The 23,202-nt window shown below is 32.3% G+C and overlaps 3 protein-coding genes across 8 annotated transcripts in view; 1 reads left to right on the plus strand and 2 right to left on the minus strand.

Moving 5' to 3' along the window:
• The window catches only part of gtf2i (general transcription factor IIi), a 47,687-nt gene extending 41,642 nt beyond the window's left edge, over window positions 1–6,045 (minus strand). For 4 of the 5 annotated variants that reach the window (XM_062960545.1, XM_062960544.1, XM_062960543.1 and 1 more), the window contains exons 1-4: window positions 5,892–6,045; window positions 3,875–3,917; window positions 1,921–2,024; window positions 1,597–1,735 (exon numbers count right to left, since the gene is read on the minus strand). In XM_062960545.1, the coding sequence (XP_062816615.1) occupies window positions 1,597–1,735; window positions 1,921–2,024; window positions 3,875–3,887 (256 nt within the window). In that variant the 5' untranslated portion in view covers window positions 3,888–3,917; window positions 5,892–6,045. Of the gene's footprint in view, window positions 1–1,596; window positions 1,736–1,920; window positions 2,025–3,874; window positions 3,918–5,826 lie in introns of all 5 variants that reach the window. The other variant, XM_062960542.1, reaches the window with a different exon arrangement.
• A 1,524-nt stretch (window positions 6,046–7,569) lies between these two features.
• On the minus strand, window positions 7,570–13,438 carry LOC134293106 (neuferricin). Of its 2 annotated transcripts, XM_062959631.1 has the most exons (5): window positions 13,160–13,438; window positions 11,270–11,410; window positions 10,504–10,708; window positions 8,321–8,491; window positions 7,570–7,757 (listed from the first exon to the last, which is right to left on the minus strand). In XM_062959631.1, the coding sequence occupies exons 1-4, from the start codon at window positions 13,413–13,415 to the stop codon at window positions 8,323–8,325; spliced, it is 771 nt and encodes a 256-aa protein (XP_062815701.1). In that variant the 5' UTR covers window positions 13,416–13,438; the 3' UTR covers window positions 7,570–7,757; window positions 8,321–8,322. The 2 variants fall into 2 exon arrangements, with proteins under 2 accessions (XP_062815701.1, XP_062815700.1); XM_062959630.1 differs by having other exon boundaries at window positions 7,570–8,491.
• Window positions 13,439–15,530: 2,092 nt separating this feature from the next.
• gtf2ird1 (GTF2I repeat domain containing 1) overlaps window positions 15,531–23,202 on the plus strand; it is a 52,441-nt gene continuing 44,769 nt past the window's right edge. The window contains exon 1 of the mRNA XM_062958969.1: window positions 15,531–15,665. The gene's annotated coding sequence lies outside the window, so the exon portion shown is untranslated. The remainder of the gene's footprint in view (window positions 15,666–23,202) is intronic.

Raw genomic sequence — 23,202 nt, forward strand, 5'->3', positions numbered from 1 at the left:
AGGGGCTAGCAACAAATGCATGTATTATTATTACTAATTCTTATGATTTATTTCAACAGTCTGGAAGAGGGGCTAGCAACAAATGCATGTATTATTATTACTAATTCTTATGATTTATTTCAACAGTCTGGAAGAGGGGCTAGCAACAAATGCATGTATTATTATTACTAATTCTTATGATTTATTACAACAGTCCGGAAGAGGGGCTAGCAACAAATGCATGTATTCTTATCATATATTATTATTACTAATTACTGTATATACTCGAGTATAAGCCTAGTTTTTCAGTCCTTTTTTAAGACTGAAAAAGCCCCCCTCGGTTTATACTCGGGTGAAGGTCCCGGTTGGCTTATATTTGGGTCAGCTTATACTTGAGAATATATGGTACATTTATTATTTTTCTCTATTATTATTGGTATTATTACATTTATTATTTTTCTCTATTATTATTACATTTATTATTGTACTCTTATTATTGTTGCTACTATTACATTTCTTTTACTCTATTTTTATTATTATTAATAATAATACATTTATTATTTCACTCTGATATTATTATTATTATTGCATTTATTATTTTATTCTATTTATTATTACATGTATTATTTTCCTGTATTTATTATTATTATTATTATTACCTGTATTATTTTACTCTATTATTATTAAAAGGATACATAAGCACATTTACATTGAAGAAGGTGAGAATCATGATTTGATCAGAGTTGGACAGTCTTATCTTAAATTTGAGCTTGATGTAAATATTCAAAAACATTTAACCTACTGATGCCTCAATAAATGTAATTTTATTGGTATCTATTTTTATTTCTGAAATTTACCACCCTCGGCTTATACTGGAGTCAATGTTTTCCCAGTTTTTTTTTTTTTTTGTGGTAAAATTAGGTGCCTCGGCTTATACTCGGGTCGGCTTATACTCAAGTATATACGGTACTAATTCTTATGATTTATTACAACAGTCCGGAAGAGGGGCTAGCAACAAATGCATGTATTCTTATCATATATTATTATTACTAATTATTATCATTTCTTACAACAGGAGGGGCTACAAATAAATACATTTATTATTATTATTATTATTTATCACAACGGTGGTCCTTCTCTTTCTCCTCCTCTCTCACACCCACAATGCCCCGCATTAATTCAAGGAGATGGTGGCGGAATACAAGAATAAAGTTTATGTTGTTGTTGTTGTTATTATTATTAGATCTCTCTTCTTCACCTCTTATTATCTATTTATTTACATTTATTTACAGCATTTATATTCCGCCCTTCTTTCTCACCCCGAAGGGGACTCAGGGAGGATCACATTACACATATAGGCAAACATTCAATGCCTTTTAACATAGAACAAAGACAAGACAAACATAGGCTCCGAGCGGGCCTCGAACTCATGACCTCCTGGTCAGAGTGATTCATTGCAGCTGGTTGCAGCTGGCTTGCTCTCCAGCCTGCGCCACAGCCCGGGCCTCTTACCCACATTGCCTGGCAACACATACTCCTTTCCACTCCCAATCTTTAACCTGTTCTTCCCTTGTCAGACCCCAGCCTCTTCCAACGGTACGGCTGATTCCAACTCACAGTATTTGACGAAGTCCTTCTGGAAATCTTTCCTCATGTTGACAAAGGCTCTCCCTCTCTCGGTCCCCACCACAAAGACGTCCGTCTCGTACACGGCGATGCAGGCCACCTCCGCTTTGGACTTGGCCAGCTCTTTGCACTGCAAGAGGAGAAAAGGCCTTAGAAGTCCGTCCTTTTCGGGACAAAATAATGCTCACAAAGAAGATATACAAAGATATACAGGGAAGGCTGCCATAAGGATGCCGCAAGACGTGAATGCTACGTCACAATTACCATAATAATAATAATAATAATAAAACATTATTTATATAAATGCCACCTTACCATGGATTCAAGGGCCGACATGAGGAACGTCACCACCATCCTGCTTTCGGAGGAGTCCTCGTCGTGGCTGGATGCCGCTGCCATTGCTGCCTGAGCCATTTTCGCTATCAAGGAAGGAGAAGACATCTAAATTAATTTTGTGCGCCCACACACACAAAATAAATCATCATCATCATCACCATTGTTTATTTATTATTTTTTACAATATTTATATCCCGCCCTTCTCACCCAACAGGGGACTCAGAGCGGCTTACAAAAAAGACATATATAAAAATTATACAGTGCAATATAAATCAGTTAAAAACATTATTATTAACTTACATCAGTATTCCTAAAACACATTATAAAATACAGATAGGCGTGTTCAGTTCAGAAGACTGAGTTCCAGACACGGTTGTTATGCTTATGTTTATTTATATCCCGCCTTTCTCTCCACAAAGATGACTCAAATACTATTATTAGTATTAGAATGTATTACTGTATTATTATTGTTGTTCTTTCTTTATACAGTACCCTGCTTTTTCTCTCCACAAAGAAGACTCAAAGTGGCTATGTATCTATTATTAGTACTGGAATGTATTATTATTATTGTTTATTTATACTCCGTTTTTTCTCTCCACAAGGAGACTTAAAGCAGCTATGTATCTATTATTAGTATTATAATGTATTATTAATATTAATGCTTTTAATAATGTATTACTAATACAGTAGAGTCTCACTTATCCAAGCTAAACGGGCTGGCAGAAGCTTGGATAAGCGAATATCTTGGATAATAAGGAGGGATTAAAGAAAAGCCTATTAAACATCAAATTAGGTTGTGATTTTACAAATTAAGCACTAAAACATCATGTTATACAACAAATCTGACAGAAAAAGTAGTTCATTACACATTAATGTTATGTAGTAATTACTGTATTTATGAATTTAGCACCAAAATATCACAATGCATTGAAAACATTGACTACAAAAATGCATTGGATAATCCAGAACGTTGGATAAGTGAGTGTTGAATAAGTGAGACTCTACTGTATTATTATTGTTTATTTATACTCTGCTTTTTCTCTCCACAAGGAGACTAAGCGGCTATGTATCTATTATTAGTATTATAATGTATTATTAATATTAATGTTTTAATAATGTATTATTAATATTATTATTATGTGTATTTATACCCCTCTTTTTCTGTCCACAAAGGGACTCAAATTATGTTTATTACGTGTATTTATATCACACTTTTTCTGTCCACAAAGAGACTCAAAGCAGCCATATCTATTATTAGTGTTATAATGTATTATTATTATCATTATATTTGTTATGTTTATTTATATCCTGCTTTTTCTGTCCACAAAGAGTCTCAAAGCAGCTATATCTATTATTAGTATTAAAATGATTATTATCATCAAGTTTATTATGTTTATTTATACCCTGCTTTTCTGTCCACAAAGAGACTTAAAGCGGCTATATCTATTATTAGTATTAAAATGATTATTATCATTAAGTTTATTATGTTTATTTATACCCTGCTTTTCTGTCCACAAAGAGACTTAAAGCGGCTATATCTATTATTAGTATTGAAATGATTATTATCATTATGTTTATTATGTTTATTTATAACCTGCTTTTCTGTCCACAAAGAGACTTAAAGCGGCTATATCTATTATTAGTATTAAAATGATTATTATCATAATGTTTATTATGTTTATACCCCACTTTTTCTGTTCACAAAGAGACTCAAAGCGGCCATATCTATTATTGGTATTATAATGTATTATTATTATCATTATGTTTATTATGTGTATATAAGATTCATTAATATTAAGGATAGATAAATGTCCCAAGCATGGGTAGTGGGTGCAGGAAGATTAATTATATACAAATATATGACTAATTGATTAACTGCTTTTCTGTATGTTTTGCGTTAATGTTCATGCAAATCCAGGTTGTATTTCCATACCTATTCTCTGCATTACAAGACTCCTGCACAGCTAAAGCGGAACCTGAAATAGAAAAATGAACATCATATATCTGTATCTACATATTATCCGATTTGAACTGGATTATATGGCAGTGTAGACTCACGGTCCTTCCACACAGCTATATTACCCATTTATAATCTTATATTATCTTCTTTGAACTGGATTATCTTGAGTCCACACTGCCAGACCTCACAACCTCTGAGGGTGCCTGCCATAGATGTGGGCGAAACGTCAGGAGAGAATGCTTCTGGAACATGGCCACACAGCCCGGAAAACTCACAACAACCCATAGTTGTTGTTGTTGTTACTCTCATTGATTTAAAAAGAATCTTAGAACTGGAGGCAGTAATTTTAGCCACAATCATAGTTGTTGATCTTATTCCCATAAATAATAATAGTGGTTATTGATGGTATTATTACTCTCATTGGTTTAAAAATGATATTAGAACAGCCTGCAGTAATAACAGCCATAATCATAGTTGTTGATCTTATTCCCATCAATAATAATAGTAGTTATTGATGGTATTATTACTCTCACTGATTTAAAAAGAATATTAGAACTGGAAGCAGTAATTTTAGCCATAATCTTAGTTGTTGATCTTATTCTCATCAATAATAATAGTGGTTATTGATGGTATCATTACTCTAATTGGTTTAAAAATAATATGAGAACAGCCGGCAGTAATAACAGCCATAATCACAGTTGTTGTTGTTATTCTCATCAATAATAATAGTGGTTATTGTTGGTATTAGTACTCTCATTGATTTTAAAAAAATATTAGGAGGCAGTAAATTTAGCCATAATCCTAGTTGTTGATCTTATTCCCATCAATAATAATAGTAGTTATTGATGGTATTATTACTCTCATTGGTTTAAAAATAATATGAGAACAGCCTGCGGTAATAACAGCTATAATCATAGTTGTTGTTTTTATTCTCATCAATAATAATAGTGGTTGTTGATAATAATAAATAATAATAATAAAACTTTATTTATATACCGCCCTATCTCCCGGATGGGACTCATAGTAATAGTTGTTGTTATTATTACTCTCACTGATTTAGAAATAATATGAGAACAGCCTGCAGTAATAACAGCCATCATCACAATTGTCGTTGTTGTTGTTGTTATTCTCATCAATAATCATAGTTTTTGCTATAACTCTCACTGATTTAGAAATAATATGAGAACAGCCTGCAGTAATAACAGCCATCATCACAATTGTTGTTGTTGTTGTTGTTATTCTCATCAATAATCATAGTTTTTGTTATAACTCTCACTGATTTAGAAATAATATGAGAACAGCCTGCAGTAATAACAGCCATCATCACAATTGTTGTTGTTGTTGTTGTTATTCTCATCAATAATCATAGTTTTTGTTATAACTCTCACTGATTTAGAAATAATATGAGAACAGCCTGCAGTAATAACAGCCATCATCACAATTGTTGTTGTTGTTGTTGTTATTCTCATCAATAATCATAGTTTTTGCTATAACTCTCACTGATTTAGAAATAATATGAGAACAGCCTGCAGTAATAACAGCCATCATCACAATTGTTGTTGTTGTTGTTGTTATTCTCATCAATAATCATAGTTTTTGTTATAACTCTCACTGATTTAGAAATAATATGAGAACAGCCTGCAGTAATAACAGCCATCATCACAATTGTTGTTGTTGTTGTTGTTATTCTCATCAATAATCATAGTTTTTGTTATAACTCTCACTGATTTAGAAATAATATGAGAACCGACTGTGGTAATAATAGCCATAATAAGACGTGTTGTTATTGTTGTGATTGGCAGGGATGTGGCTGCAGGCATGCTCGGGGGTGGCGACGGGGGCCCAAGAGGCCCAATCCTGCTCTTTCCGCGCTCCGTGCCAAACGGGAAAGGCCTACCCAGCCTTTGTGTGGCGGCGAGGCCTACCTCACTCGTCCCGGGAATACGAGGCCTACTCTTTCTCCGGGCTCCTCGGAGGTCGGCTTGCTTACCTCCAGCCTCAGGCCTTCCTCTTCCGCTTCCTCTTCCTCTTCCGCCTCGAACGGAACCCCGGACCAAGATGGGAAGAGCCGTTTTTTCCCCCCTTCGCTCGGTCTCTCTCGCACTGCGCATGCGCTCTTTTCCGTCTGGTTTCCTCTCGCGGTCGCTCTTGCTCACACTGCGCGTGCGCGCCACACGCCCCCTGGGTATTGTAGTCCTCCCGGCCGCCTCTTGGATGTCTGCGGAAAGGCAATCGAACTACGCTTCCCGAGAAGCCCCGCGGCGCTGTATCTCATCTCGGCTGCGGGAACAGAGAAGGAGGGAAGGGAAGAAGGAGCGGCTGCGCGCGCAACTCTCCCCTCCTTCGGCCTGAAGAAGACTGACAGGCCGAAGCCCCGCCTTCCTCGGGGGACAGAGGCATGTAGAGCTACGAAGGTCCGTATTCAAGAAGAACGATGCATAGAGATAGAGATATAATATCCAAAACGTCTGTGTAAATAAATATATACAGATAGATAAATATTATTATTATTTAATACATTTATATCCCGCCCTTCTCACCCCAAAGGGGACTCAGAGCAGCTTACAAATTAAATTTACATATAATATTATATTATTAGCCTAGCACAATACTGGCAATAAATTACTGTATTGTACTATATAAATATATTGTAATATTATTAGCAATATTAAATTTAATATATAATAAATATTATTATATTATTAGTATTATATTGTATTACAAAATAATATTAATATGATATACATATACAATATATTATAATATTGTACATTATTGTAAATTATATTGTATATATGTATACATGCATATAGGTAGATAAAGACTGCATGACGGCACGGAGCACCGTTACCTTCCCGCCAATAGGAGCAGTACCTATTGATCTACTCACATGTGCATGTTTTCGAACTGCTAGGTTGGCAGAAGCTGGGGCTAACGGCGGGAGCTCACCGGGATCCCTGGACTCGAAATGCCGACCTTTTGGCCAGCAAGTTCAGCTACTTGCAGTACCTATTGATCTACTCGCGTTTGCATGTTTTGCATGTTTTTCTGCCAGCTTGACAAAAGCTGGGGCTAACAGCGGGAGCTCACCCCAGCCCAGATTCGAAGCTCAGTTTAACCCGCTGCGCCACGGGGGGCTCCTAATACATATATATAGATGTATTTGTTTGTTTACCTTATTTTGTTTGTTTGTTTACCTTTCCCTATCCTGAGACAGAGGCGGCTTATATACGGCAACCGTGAGATGCCTTAAAATACATGCAAACAGAGACTTAAAATCAATTAAATTTAAAATGAGTACATATTGAATGTAATCTAAAACATTATATTCAATATTAAAATCACATCATCGTGACTTTTGGGGCCAAATTTGGTGTGTTTGGGTTCAGTGGTTTTGTTGTTTACTCCATAATAAAGTTCCCCATTACATTTATATATATATATAGAAAGATATATAAAATATCTAACACGTAAACACAAAAGTATATATAGCGAATACTAGCTCAACCCGGCCACGTTTTGTTGCGGATCGGAATGATGTCTAACGAATGAGAGTAAATAATAGTATTGTTGCGAACATCGATTCACCGAGAAAACACATCATTCAATTCAATTGAATTGCATTGCGTTGCTGTGTCTATGTGGAAGGAATGATAAAGAAAAAGAGGTTTTTACCAAAATTCATTTTTTTATTGTACTACATTTTATTGACTACATTTTTGGTTTGTTTCTGCATAAAAATTTAGTTCGGATGTGGGTTCCCAGGGCAATCCCGCCAACTCTTGCGTGTATGTAGAGATGGCCAAGTACGGACCAGATCCGTTGTTGGCTGGTTTCAGTGCATTGCTTTCCCTGCCTGGAGACATAATAATAATAATAATAATAATAATAATAATAATAATTTTCATCCGAACCTGCTTTGATTGAAGTCAAAAATCAGAAACTCCTCAAAGCACAGCAGACAAAAAAACCAGTACAAGAAAACCGCACTACAAACTAGAGCTGACAGCTGGCACAACAAAATCATCGTCATCATCATCATTTAATTACTTATTAATTGCCCTCCATCCACGATGCTCTAGGCGATTTACAAGATAAAATTGTAAAGGATAAAAATATATACATACAAATATTGATAAAATTAACATAGATTAAAATGCAGACTGTGCAAGGAAACCGACGAAACCATTAATCATATCCTCAGCTGCTGTAAGAAAATCGCACAGACAGACTACAAACAGAGGCTGTGTCATACAATAAAATAATAATAATAATAATTATAATTATTATTATTATTATTAATAATAATTTTTAGAAACAGCTTGGCCTTTGTTCCCTTTGAGTTGTTTGCTGCCTTGGAGACATCCTTAGCCCGAAGGGCATTCCCTGGTTCTTCAACAAGCCGCAAACACTTCTCACCATCATCCCTTCACGGCGCAGGAATGGGCAAAGGGGGGGCACCCCTCGTACACCTCCAGGCCGGGCCCCCCCACGGCGTGCTCCTCCTGCACGCACACGCAACGCCCGTGCACCGATCCCGCCTCCTGCAGCCTCCGGGGGACGCCGCTCCAGTCGCGAGAAACGCCGCCGCTGCAGGAGGAACGGACACGAGGAGGGTCAGTCGGTCGGCTCCACATCCTTCGGGATTAAGTCAGGGTTGGAAAACTACGAGAGGAACGGACTCAAATCTCATGCTCACCTTTTCACAGCCAACATGAGGGTGCGCATTAGATTTGAGTCATGTCTTTTTTGCAAAGGGTCTATATCCATTATAAATAATAATAATAATAATAATACTGTATTGACTCGAATCTCACCTTTTCGCTGCCTACATGAGGATGAGCATTAGATTTGAGTCAATTTTTCACAAGGGGTGTATATCCATAATAATAATACTAATACTAATAATAATATTGTATTGACTCAAATCTCATATCTTTTGTGGCCAACATGAAAATGAGCATTAGATTTGAGTCATGTTTTTGCAAGGAATCTGTATCCATAATAATAATAATAATAATAATAATAATAATAATAATAATAATAATACTGTATTGACTCAAATCTCACCTTTTTATGGCCAACATGAGGGTGCGCATTAGATTTGAGTCATGTTTTTTTTTTGCAAGGGGTCTATATCCATAATAATAATAATAATAATAATAATAATAATAATAATGTATTGACTCAAGTCTCACCCTTTTGTGGCAAACATGAGGGTGTGCATTAGATTTGAATCATTTTTTGCAAGGGGTCTGTATCCATAATAATAATAATAATAATAATAATAATATACTGTATTGACTCAAATCTCATGCTCACCTTTTTGTGGCCAACATGAGGGTGTGCATTACATTTGTGTCATGTTTTTGCAAGGAGTCCGTATCCATAATAATAATAATAATAATAATAATAATAATAATAATAATAATAATAATAACAATACTGTACTGATTCGAATCTCATGCTCATCTTTTCACGGCCAACATGAGGGTGTGCCTTAGATTGGAGTCATGTCTTTTTTGCAAAGGTCTGTATCCATAATAATAATGATAATAATAATTATAATAATACTATAATTATAATAATGATAATACTGTATCGACTCGAATCTCATGCTCACCTTTTTGCGGCCAATATGAGGGTGTGCATTAGATTTGAGTCATTTTTCGAATCTCATGCTTACCTTTTCGCGGCCAACATGAGGGTGCGCATTAGATTTGAGTCATGTCTTTTTTTGCAAAGGGTCTGTATCCATAATAATAATGATAATAATAATGATAATAATACTATAATTATAATAATGATAATACTGTATCGACTCGAATCTCATGCTCACCTTTTTGCGGCCAATATGAGGGTGTGCACTAGATTTGAGTCATTTTTCGAATCTCATGCTTACCTTTTTGCGGCTAACATGAGGGTGCGCATTAGATTGGAGTCATGTCTTTTTTGCAAAGGTCTGTATCCATAATAATAATGATAATAATACTATAATTATAATAATGATAATACTGTATCGACTCGAATCTCATGCTCACCTTTTTGCGGCCAATATGAGGGTGCGCATTAGATTTGAGTCATGTCTTTTTTTTTGCAAGGGATCTGTATCTATAATAATAATAATAATAATAATAATAATAATAATAATAATAATGTATTGACTCGAATCTCATGCTCACCTTTTTGTGGCCAACATGAGGGTGCGCATTAGATTTGAGTCATGTCTTTTTTGCAAGGGGTCTGTATCTATAATAATAATAATAATAATAATAATAATAATAATAATAATAATAATAATGTATTGACTCGAATCTCATGCTCACCTTTTTGTGGCCAACATGAGGGTGCGCATTAGATTTGAGTCATTTTTTTTTGCAAGGGGTCTATATCTATAATAGTAATAATAATAATAATAATAATAATAATAATAATAATGTATTGACTCGAATCTCATGCTCACCTTTTTGTGGCCAACATGAGGGTGCGCATTAGATTTGAGTCATGTCTTTTTTGCAAGGGGTCTGTATCTATAATAATAAAAATAATAACCCTGTATTGACTTTTGGGGATTGGCAGCAGAGTGAGCCTTTGGTCCGAACCTGTGTTTGGAGCACCAGACGCGGCTCCCTCCTCCTCCTCCTCCTCCTCCTCCGGCGCTCCACTCGGCGTTGCAAGGCGGGAAGTGCCGCTTGTGCTCCTCCTGCTCGGCCCGCAGGCGCCCTCCTTCCGCCGCCAGGGCTTCCGCGTGGTGCAGGGCCTCCGTCGCGGCACCACCGGCATCGTAGAAGCGTCCGGACACCTTGCCTGCAGGAATGAGAAAAAAAGGAAGGAAGGAAGGAAGGAGACCAATCTGTGGTCGGTCTCCCAGCAGAGCCTGGGCAGAAAGGGATCCTGGCCCTCCGTCGGGGTGGGTTGGATTGGATGTCCCTTGGGGGTTCCTTCCCTCTCGATCCTCAACCTGTCTTGACTTGGGCACCATTATTATTATTATTATTATTATTATTACTGTTATACGTATTGAGCTTGACTTGGGCACCATTATTATTATTATTATTATTACTGTTATACGTATTATTATTATACTGTTATACGTAATTTCGAGGTTGGGGGGCCTGTATTTTTGTTGTTTTGTGGGTCGCCGTGATGCCATCACTCTTTTATATATATAGATTAAATCTCATTATGATTATTTTTGTTAACAGATAGATATATATTATTATATTTATTATTATTATGTTAAATATCATGATGATGATGTTTCTTTATGCACGGCTTTTTCCCTCCACAAGGTCACTCACATGGGTTCATTATTAGTATTAGAATGTATTATTACTGTTATTATTAGGACGATGATGATGGCCTTACCGACGGGCGCGTAGTTCTTCCGGTAGAAGTGCAGCCACTCCTGGATGGCCAGGGCCTCGGAGGGCGAGAGTCCGGCCAGGTCATCGGTCAGGCCCGAGGGGCTGAAGTCGCCCGTGGCAAACGCTCGGGAGGCGTCTCTCCCTGACGGAGAAGAAGGAGAAAGAGAGAGATGATAGGTCAAGGAAGGCACCAGCCGATCCCTCCCGACAGATGGCCATCCGCCCTCTGCTTAAAACAATAATAATAATAATAATAATAATAATAATAATGATAATATCCTAGATTTGGAGGGGACCCCACTGCCATGCAGTCCAACCATAGAGGAAGGCACCATCCAATCCCTCCCGACAGACGGCCACCCAGTCTCTGCTTGAGAAGAATAAGAATAGAATCATTGAGTTGGAAGAGACAACAACCAAAGGCCATCCAGTTCGGCCCCCTTCTGCAATGCAGGAAAAGAGCATTACTATATTATTATTATTTGCAATGGAGAAAGATAGCATTACTACATTATTATTATTATTTGCAATGCAGGAAGATAGTATTGCTATATTATTATTATTATTATTATTATTATTATTTGCAATGCAGGAAGATCATTACTATATTATATTATTATCATTATTACTTGCAATGGAGGAAGATAGCATTACTATATTATTATTATTATTATTTGCAATGCAGGAAGATCATTACTATATTATATTATTATTATCATTATTATTTGCAATGGAGGAAGAGAACATTACTATATTATTATTACTATTATTATTTGCAATGCAGGAAGATAGCATTACTATATTATTATTATTATTTGCAATGAAGGAAGGGAGCATTACTATATTATTATTATTTGCAATGGAGGAAGATCATTACTATATTATATTATTATTATTATTATTATTATTTGCAATGGAGGAAGATAGCATTGCTATATTATTATTATTATTATTATTATTATTATTATTATTATTTGCAATGGAGGAAGATAGCATTACTATATTATTATTATTATTTGCAATGCAGGAAGATAGCATTACTATATTATTATTATTATTTGCAATGGAGAAAGAGAGCATTACTATATTATTATTATTATTTGCAATGCAGGAAAAGAACATTACGATATTATTATTATTTGCAATGCAGGAAAAGAACATTACGATATTATTATTATTTGCAATGGAGGAAGATAGCATTATATTATTATTATTATTATTTGCAATGGAGGATGACAGCATTACTCTATTATTATTATTATTATTTGCAATGGAGAAAGAGAACATTACTATATTATTATTATTATTTGCAATGGAGGAAGATAGCATTACTATATTATTATTATTATTTGCAATGGAGAAAGAGAGCATAACTATATTATTATTATTATTTGCAATGCAGGAAAAGAACATTACGATATTATTATTATTTGCAATGGAGGAAGATAGCATTATATTATTATTATTATTATTTGCAATGGAGGATGACAGCATTACTCTATTATTATTATTATTATTATTATTTGCAATGGAAAAAGAGAACATTACTCTATTATTATTATTATTTGCAATGGAGGAAGATAGTATTGCTATATTATTATTATTATTATTATTTGCAATGGAGGAAGATAGCATTACTATATTATATTATTACTTGCAATGGAAGAAGATAGTATTGCTATATTATTATTATTATTATTATTATTTGCAATGGAGGAAGAGAGTATTACTATATTATTATTATTATTATCATTGTTATTATGGAATCCCATTGTTGGGAAGGGACCCCCAGAGGCCATCCATCCCAGCCCCATTTGCAATGCAGGAACAGAGAGAAGACCCCCCCCCGATCGATCCCTCCCGGCAGATGTCCCTGCCGCCCGCCCGTCACCTGCGAAGAAGCTGTAGGCCCCTCCGGGCCCGTAGTGCCTGCGCCCGCTGCTCACGTCGAAGACTTCTCCCAGGAGGGCCAGGTACAGCCCGGCGCTGCCTTCCTCCCCGGAGAAGCGGCGGAGCTCCTCGGCGCGGAGCAGGACGGTCGGCCCCGCGCGGGCCTCGAACCCGCGGCCCCAGAAGAGCCAGGCCCAGGCCCAGGCCGCGCCCAGCGCCGCCGCCGCCAAAAGACCAGGCCAGGCTAGGCCTCGCATGACGTCACCGCCGGCCCCGCCTCTGCCCGCGAGGAGAAACCCTATTGGCTGCGCTCGGAGCCACTCAACGCTTGGGATTGCCAGCTCTGTCCCCCAGGCTGTGAAGCTGCAAGGCCGTTCAAGGCTAATCGAGGTGATTAATTGCAACCTTCACACTTGCCTCCAACCAACCCTTGACATTATTTCACAGATCTATCAACCACCCCACTCACAACCTCTGAGGGTGCCGGCCATAGATGCAGGCGAAACGTCAGGAGAGAATGCTACTGGAAGATGGTCAGATAGCCCGGGAAACTCACAGCAACCCAGTGATTCCGGCCATGAAAGCCTTCGACAACAAAATAATAATAATAATAATAATAATTACTATTATGGATGGTTCCTGGGACTGCTCTTCTTCTTATTCAGGCCTGAACAAAATTATTATTATTATTATTATTATTATTATTATTATTATTATTATTATTATTATTATTATTATTATGATGGATGGTTCCTGGGTTCGTTCTTGTTCTCATCCAGGCCTGAACATCATCATCATCACCATCATCATCATCATCATCATCATCATCATTATTATTATTATTATTATTATGGGGTCGCTCTAGTTCTCACCCAGACTTGAACAAAACTGCAACGGTGTCAACAACTCCCAGGCTTAGCCAGCTCATGGGGTCCCTATTATTATTATTATTATTATTATTATCATTATTATTATTATCATCATCCAGGCCTGAACAAAACTGCAACAGTGTCAACAACTCCCAGGCTTAGCCAGCTCATGGAGTCCCTATTATTATTATTATTATTATTATTGTCTTCTCTTCCTGGCAAAATGCATGGGGTTGGACTAGATGTCCTCGTGGGTTCCCTATTATTATTATTATTATTATTATTATTATTATGGGGTCGTTCATTATAATAATAATAATAATAATAATAATAATAATATAATTATTATTATAATAATAATAATATATAATAACTCCCAGGCTTAGCCAGCTCATGGGGTCCCTATTATATTATTATTATTATTATTATTATTATCATCATCATCCAGGCCTGAACAGAACTGCAACGGTGTCAAGAACTCCCAGGCTTAGCCAGCTCATGGGTTCCCTATTATTATTATTATTATTAATTATAATAATAATATAGTCTTTTCCTGGCAAAATGCATGGGGTTGGACTAGATGTCCCCGTGGGGTCCCTATTATTATTATTATTATTATTATTATCATCATCATCCAGGCCTGAACAGAACTGCAACGGTGTCAACCACTCCCAGGCTTAGCCAGCTCATGGGGTCCCTATTATTATTATTATTATTAATTATAATAATAATATAGTCTTTTCCTGGCAAAATGCATGGGGTTGGACTAGATGTCCTCGTGGGGTCCTTATTATTATTATTATTATTATTATCATCATCCAGGCCTGAACAGAACTGCAACGGTGTCAACAACTCCCAGGCTTAGCCAGCTCATGGGGTCCCTATTATTATTATTATTATTAATTATAATAATAATATAGTCTTTTCCTGGCAAAATGCATGGGGTTGGACTAGATGTCCTTGTGGGGTCCTTATTATTATTATTATTATTATTATCATCATCCAGGCCTGAACAGAACTGCAACGGTGTCAAGAACTCCCAGGCTTAGCCAGCTCATGGGGTCCCTATTATTATTATTATTATTATTAATTATAATAATAATATAGTCTTTTCCTGGCAAAATGCATGGGGTTGGACTAGATGTCCTCGTGGGGTCCTTATTATTATTATTATTATTATTATTATTATTATTATTATTATCATCATCATCCAGGCCTGAACAGAACTGCAACGGTGTCAACCACTCCCAGGCTTAGCCAGCTCTGCAGACATGGCTCAACGAATCGGCTTCATGCATCTCATTTTTACACTCGTGGGGTCCATAGTATGATGCTGCTGCTGCTGGTGGTGCCCGGGGAGGGTCTGGATGCCCTCGCGGCCCCCTGCTTGCCTGGGTTGCCGCAGCAGGAGGCGGAGGCGCGCCGTCGTCGTCAGCCAATGGGGGCGGCGCTTTTGCCGGGCTGGGATTACCGCCGGGGCGAATCGCGGCCGCTCTTACTGGGATTAGCTGCGAACAAAGGAGGAGGAGGAGGGAGGGAGGAAGGCCGCCGCCGCCGCCGCCGGAGGAGGAGGAGGAGGAGGCGGACCGCGCGGAGAACTGCCAGCCCCCCCACCCCCACCCCCACCCCGATCTCAAGGTAAGACACACACACACACACACACAGGAGGAGAAACTTTCCCCCATCCCCTTACATTAGACTCTCCTGACCAATATTTTCCTTGGCATTATTTTTTGGTATTATTATTTTTTATATATATATGATATATAATATCATAATATTATATATTATAATCATAATATATAATCATATATAATCATAATATATATATGATTCTCCTTGGCATTATTTTTGTATTATTTTAGATCTTATTTTCATGACCCTAATGTATATATATATATATATATATATATATATATATATATGATTCCCCTTTGCATTATTTTTGCATTATTTTAGATCTTATTTTCATTTTATATTATCTCGCATGACACTACTGAATATATATATATATATATATATATATATATATGATTCTCCTTGGCCTTATTTTTTGCATTATTTTAGATCTTATTTTCATTTCATATTATTTCGCATGACACTACTGTATATATATATATTATATATTATATATTATTATTATATTCTATATATTATATATTATATAATATATATATATATTATATTATTTTCATTTCATTTCAATTTATATTATTTCGCATGACACTACTGTATATATATTATATATATTATATATTATTATTATATTATATATATTATATATTATATAATATATATATATTATTTTCATTTCATTTCATTTTAATTTATATTATTTCGCATGACACTACTGTATATATATATATATATATATATATATATGATTCCCCTTTGCATTATTTTTGTATTATTTTAGATCTTATTTTCATGACCCTAATGTATATATATATATATATATATATGATTCCCCTTTGCATTATTTTTGTATTATTTTAGATCTTATTTTCATGACACTACTGTATATATATATGATTCTCCTTGGCATTATTTTTGTATTATTTTAGATCTTATTTTCATGACCCTAATGTATATATATATATATGATTCTCCTCAGCATTATTTTTGTATTATTTTAGATCTTATTTTCATTTTATATTATTTTACATTCTACTACTGGATATATATGTGATTCTCCTTTGCTTTATTTTCTGAATTATTTTATATATATTATTTTCATTTCATATTATTTCGCATGACACTACTGTATATATATATATATGATTCTCCTTGGCATTATTTTTGAATTATTTTATATATATTATTTTCATTTCATATTATTTCGCATGACACTACTGTATATATATATATATGATTCTCCTTGGCATTATTTTTGAATTATTTTATATATATTATTTTCATTTCATATTATTTCGCATGACACTACTGTATATATATATATATGATTCTCCTTGGCATTATTTTTGTATTATTTTATATATATTATTTTCATTTCATATTATTTCGCATGACACTACTGTATATATATATATATATGATTTTCCTTTGCATTATTTTTGTATTATTTTAGATCTTATTTTCATTTCATATTATTTTGCATGACACTACTGTATATATATATATATATATATATATATATGATTTTCGTTGGCATTATTTTTGTATTATTTTAGATATATTATTTTCATTTCATATTATTTTTCGCATGACACTACTGTATATATATATGATTTTCCTTGGCATTATTTTTGTATTATTTTAGATATTATTTTCATTTTATATTATTTTACGTTATACTCCTGGACATGTGATTCTCCTTTGCTTTATTTTCTGAATTATTTTGTACATTATTTTCATTTCATATTATTTTGCATTATGCTACTGTATATATATATATATATGATTTTCTTTTTCATTATTTTTAAATATTATTTTACTTTAGATTACTTTAGATTATATTGTTGTGTATATTATATTAGTTTATATTATTTGATTATATATACAGTAGAGTCTCACTTATCCAACATAAACAGGCCAGCAGAACGTTGGATAAGCGAATATCTTGGATTAAGGAAAAACCTATTAAACATCAAAATAGGTTATGATTTTACAAATTAAGCACCAAAACATCATGTTATACAACAAATTTGACAGAAAAAGTAGTTCAATGCGCAGTAACGTTATGTTGTAATTACTGTATTTACGAATTTAGCACCAAAATATCACAATATATTGAAAACATTGACTACAAAAATGCATTGGATAATTCAGAACCTTGGACAATTCAGAACCTTGGATAAGTGAGACCCTACTGTATTATTTTATGTATTATTTTACTTTGGATTACTTTATATTATATTGTTGTGTATATTATATTAGTTTATATTATTTGATTATATATAATTATTATAAGTATTATTTTAGTTTATATTATATATATTATTTTATTATATATATATATTTCTTCATGTTATTTTGCACTATATTATTGTATATATTATTTTCCTTTGCATTTTTTGTATTATTTTATATATTATTTTGCTTTTAGATTACTTTTGTATATACTATTTTAGCTTATATATATATATATGTATTATTTTAATATATTATTTTATTTTTATATATTTCTTTACATTATAGTATTGCATATATTATTTTCCTTTGCATTATTTTTATATTACTTTATATTATTGTATATATTCTTTTACATATATTATTTTATTATCTCTCTATATATAACTTTATATTACTTTAAGTTATATTATTGTATATATGGTTTCACTTTATATTATTTTACATATTATTTTCTGCTATTCTATTACTTCACTTTTATTTTATATTGTTTTATTTTAGTTTGTGCTATTCTATTACTTCATTTCTATTTTATATTATTTTATTTTAGTTTGTATTTGCTTTGCAGGAAATCAATACTGCAATGGGTGCTCTATTTATTCCCTTCCGTGTTTTGAGTCTTTGCTTTTTTTCCAAGGCGTCTTTCTTAGGTTCCTTCTACAACTCAACATGATCTGCTTTGAACTGGATCCTGTGAGTCTACACTGCCATATAATCCAGTTCAAAGCCGATCACAATCTGGATTTGCAGAAGGGGCCTATATCTCCCATATCTTCATGTCATAATCCAAGGAGTCTATTTTATTTTATTTATTTTATTTTATTTATTTATTTATTTATTTATTCATTTTATTATTTTATTTATTTTATTTATTTTGCAGAAGGGGCCTATATCTCCCATATCTTCGTGCCATAATCCAAGGAGTCTATATTATTTTATTTTATTTATTTTATTTATTTTATTTATTTTATTTGATGTGTGCCAAGTTTCGTCCAGATCCGTCACTTGCTAGATTCAGAGGGCTCACGGAATAGAGGTGAACTATAACTCCCAGAGATAAAGGTCAACCACCCCCAAAGTCCACCAGTGTTCCCAGTTGGGCATGTTGGATTTGTGTGCCAAATTTGGTCCAGTTCTGCCATTGGTGGCAGTTGCAGTGGTCTCAGGAAGTGAGTGGAGTGAAGGTACTGCAAGTCCCGTCATCCTTGGTCTGTCCTCCCCAAACCTAGAGGCGTGGATGATGGGTTGTGTTGTCAAATTTCGAGGTTGGGGGGCCTGTAGTTTTGTTGTTTTGTGGGTCGCCGTGATGCCATCACTCTTTTATATATATAGATGGATAAAAGCAATTATTCCTCTCTCTCTAATTAGGACTTTATTTTTCTTTTCTTTTTGTTGTATCAACCTAGAGGCGTGCATGATGGGTCGTGTTGTCAAATTTCGAGGTTGGGGGGCCTGTAGTTTTGTTGTTTTGTGGGTCGCCGTGATGCCATTACTCTTTTATATATATAGATGGATAAAAGCAATTATTTCTCTCTCTCTAATTAGGACTTTATTTTTCTTTTCTTTTTGTTGTATCAACCTAGAGGCGTGGATGATGGGTTGTGTTGTCAAATTTCGAGGTTGGGGGGCCTGTAGTTTTGTTGTTTTGTGGGTCGCCGTGATGCCATCACTCTTTTATATATATAGATGGATAAAAGCAATTATTCCTCTCTCTCTAATTAGGACTTTATTTTTCTTTTCTTTTTGTTGTATCAACCTAGAGGCGTGCATGATGGGTCGTGTTGTCAAATTTCGAGGTTGGGGGGCCTGTAGTTTTGTTGTTTTGTGGGTCGCCGTGATGCCATTACTCTTTTATATATATAGATGGATAAAAGCAATTATTTCTCTCTCTCTAATTAGGACTTTATTTTTCTTTTCTTTTTGTTGTATCAACCTAGAGCCGTGGATGATGGGTTGTGTTGTCAAGTTTTGAGGTTGGGGGGCCTGTAGTTTTGTTGTTTTGTTGGTCGCCGTGATGCCATCACTCTTTTATATATATAGATGGATAAAAGCAATTATTCCTCTCTCTCTAATTGGGACTTTATTTTTCTTTTCTTTTTGTTGTATCAACCTAGAGGCGTGGATGATGGGTTGTGTTGAAAAGTTTCGAGGTTGGGGGGCCTGTAGTTTTGTTGTTTTGTGGGTCGCCGTGATGCCATCACTCTTTAATATACTTTAATATTTATTATTCATTGTTGAATAGTAAATAATACAAAAAAATTTATTTAACTGGTTATATTGATATTATATTATAATATACTTTATTATTTATTATTCATTACTTAATAGTAAATAATACAATATTTTTATCATTTATTTAACTTGTTATATTGATATTATATTATGATATACTTTATTATTCATTATTGAATAGTAAATAATACAATTTTTTATCATTTATTTAACTGGTTATATTATATTGATATTATTGTATTATAATATATTTTATTTATTATTATTCATTACTGAATAATTCAATATGTTTATTATTTATTTAACTGGTTATATTAATATTATATTATGATATACTTTATTATTCATTATTGCATAGTAAATAATACAATTTTTATCATTTATTTAACTGGTTATATTTTATTGATATGATTGTATTATATTATATTTTATTATTTATTATTCATTACTGAATAGTAAATAATACAATTTTTTATTATTTATTTAACTGGTTATATTGATGTTATTATAATATACTTTAATATTCATTATTCATTATTGAATAGTAAATAATACAATTTCTTTATTATTTTTAAAACTGGTTATATTATATTGATATTATTATATTATATTTTATTATTATTCATTATTGAATAGTAAATAATACCATATTTTTATTATTTTTAAAACTGGTTATATTATATTGATATTATTATATTATAATAATTGTATTGTATTATTTACTATTCAATAATGAATAATAATAAAATATATTATATTATTATTATTATATTATAATAATTGTATTGTATTATTTACTATTCAATAATGAATAATAATAAAATATATTGTATTATATTATATATATTATTATTATTATATTATATTATTCATTATTGAATAGTAAATAATACAATATTGTTATTTTTTTAAACTGGTTATATTATATTGATATTATTATATTAGAATAATTGTATTGTATTATTTACTATTCAATAATGAATAATAATAAAATATATTATATTATTATTATTATTATATTATAATAATTGTATTGTATTATTTACTATTCAATAATGAATAATAATAAAATATATTATATTATATTATATATATTATTATCATTATATTATATTATTCATTATTGAATAGTAAATAATACAATATTGTTATTTTTTAAACTGATTATATTATATTGATATTATTATATTAGACTATATTCTATTATTTATTATTCATTATTGAATAGTAAGTAATACAATATTTTTTTAATGATTTTATCGCATTTTCAAGGGGAGGGCTCCTTCTGTTCCATTCCGAGCGATTGGCACATCAATGCACCAATCCTCTCTCCGCAGGAAGAAAAGGGAGGGAATGGGCTTAGAAATGGGAACAAGTGGAGTGACGGCCTGGTTTGTATTCTTGCGGAAAAGCCTTGGCAATACGGTAGGGTTGTTTGCATCCCGCGACCTTCTTCTATTACCATATATACTCGAGTATAAGCCCTTTTTTTAAGTCTGAAAAAGCCCCCCTCGGCTTATACTCGGGTGAGGGTCCTGGTTGGCTTATATTTGGGTCAGCTTATACTCGAGAATATATGGTACATTTATTTTTCACTCTATTATTATTGGTATTATTACATTTATTATTTTTCTCTATTATTGTTGCTACTATTACATTTATTTGACTCTATTTTTATTATTATTATTGTTATTACATTTATTATTCTACTCTATTATTACATGTATTATTTTACTCTATTATTAAATTTATTATTTTTCTCAATTATTGTTGCTACTATTACATTTATTTGACTCTATTTTTATTATTATTATTACATTTATTATTCTACTCTATTATTACATGTATTATTTTACTCTATTATTGTTGCTACTGTTACATTTATTTGACTCTATTTTTATTATTATTATTATTATTACATTTATTATTCTACTCTATTATTACATGTATTATTTTACTCTATTATTAAATTTATTATTTTTCTCAATTATTGTTGCTACTATTACATTTATTTGACTCTATTTTTATTATTATTATTACATTTATTATTCTACTCTATTTATTATTACATGTATTATTTTACTCTATTATTGTTGCTACTATTACATTTATTTGACTCTATTTTTATTATTATTATTACATTTATTATTCTACTCTATTTATTATTACATGTATTATTTTACTCTATTATTGTTGCTACTATTACATTTATTTGACTCTATTTTTATTATTATTATTACATTTATTATTCTACTCTATTTATTATTACATGTATTATTTTACTCTATTATTGTTGATACTGTTACATTTATTTGACTCTATTTTTATTATTATTATTATTTCATTTATTATTCTACTCTATTTATTATTACATGTATTATTTTACTCTATTATTATTAAATTTATTATTCTCTATTATTGTTGCTACTATTACATTTATTTGACTCTATTTTTATTATTATTATTACATTTATTATTCTACTCTATTTATTATTACATGTATTATTTTACTCTATTATTGTTGCTACTATTACATTTATTTGACTCTATTTTTATTATTATTATTACATTTATTATTCTACCCTATTATTACATGTATTATTTTACTCTATTATTGTTGCTACTGTTACATTTATTTGACTCTATTTTATTATTATTATTATTACATTTATTATTCTACTCTATTTATTATTACATGTATTATTTTACTCTATTATTATTAAATTTATTATTCTCTATTATTGTTGCTACTATTACATTTATTTGACTCTATTTTTATTATTATTATTATATTTATTATTCTACTGTATTTATTATTACATGTATTATTTTACTCTATTATTATTACATTTATTATTTTTCTCTATTATTGTTGCTACTATTACATTTATTTTACTCTATTATTATTATTATTACATTTATTATTTCACTCTGATCTTATTATTATTATTGCATTTACTATTCTGCTCTATTTATTATAACATGTATTATTTTCCTGTATTCATTATTATTATTATTATTACATGTATTATTTTACTATATTATTATTACATTTATTATTTTTCTCTATTAT

This window comes from Anolis carolinensis, unplaced genomic scaffold (genome assembly GCF_035594765.1).
Source record: "Anolis carolinensis isolate JA03-04 unplaced genomic scaffold, rAnoCar3.1.pri scaffold_7, whole genome shotgun sequence".
Classification (NCBI taxonomy): Eukaryota; Metazoa; Chordata; class Lepidosauria; order Squamata; family Dactyloidae; genus Anolis; species Anolis carolinensis.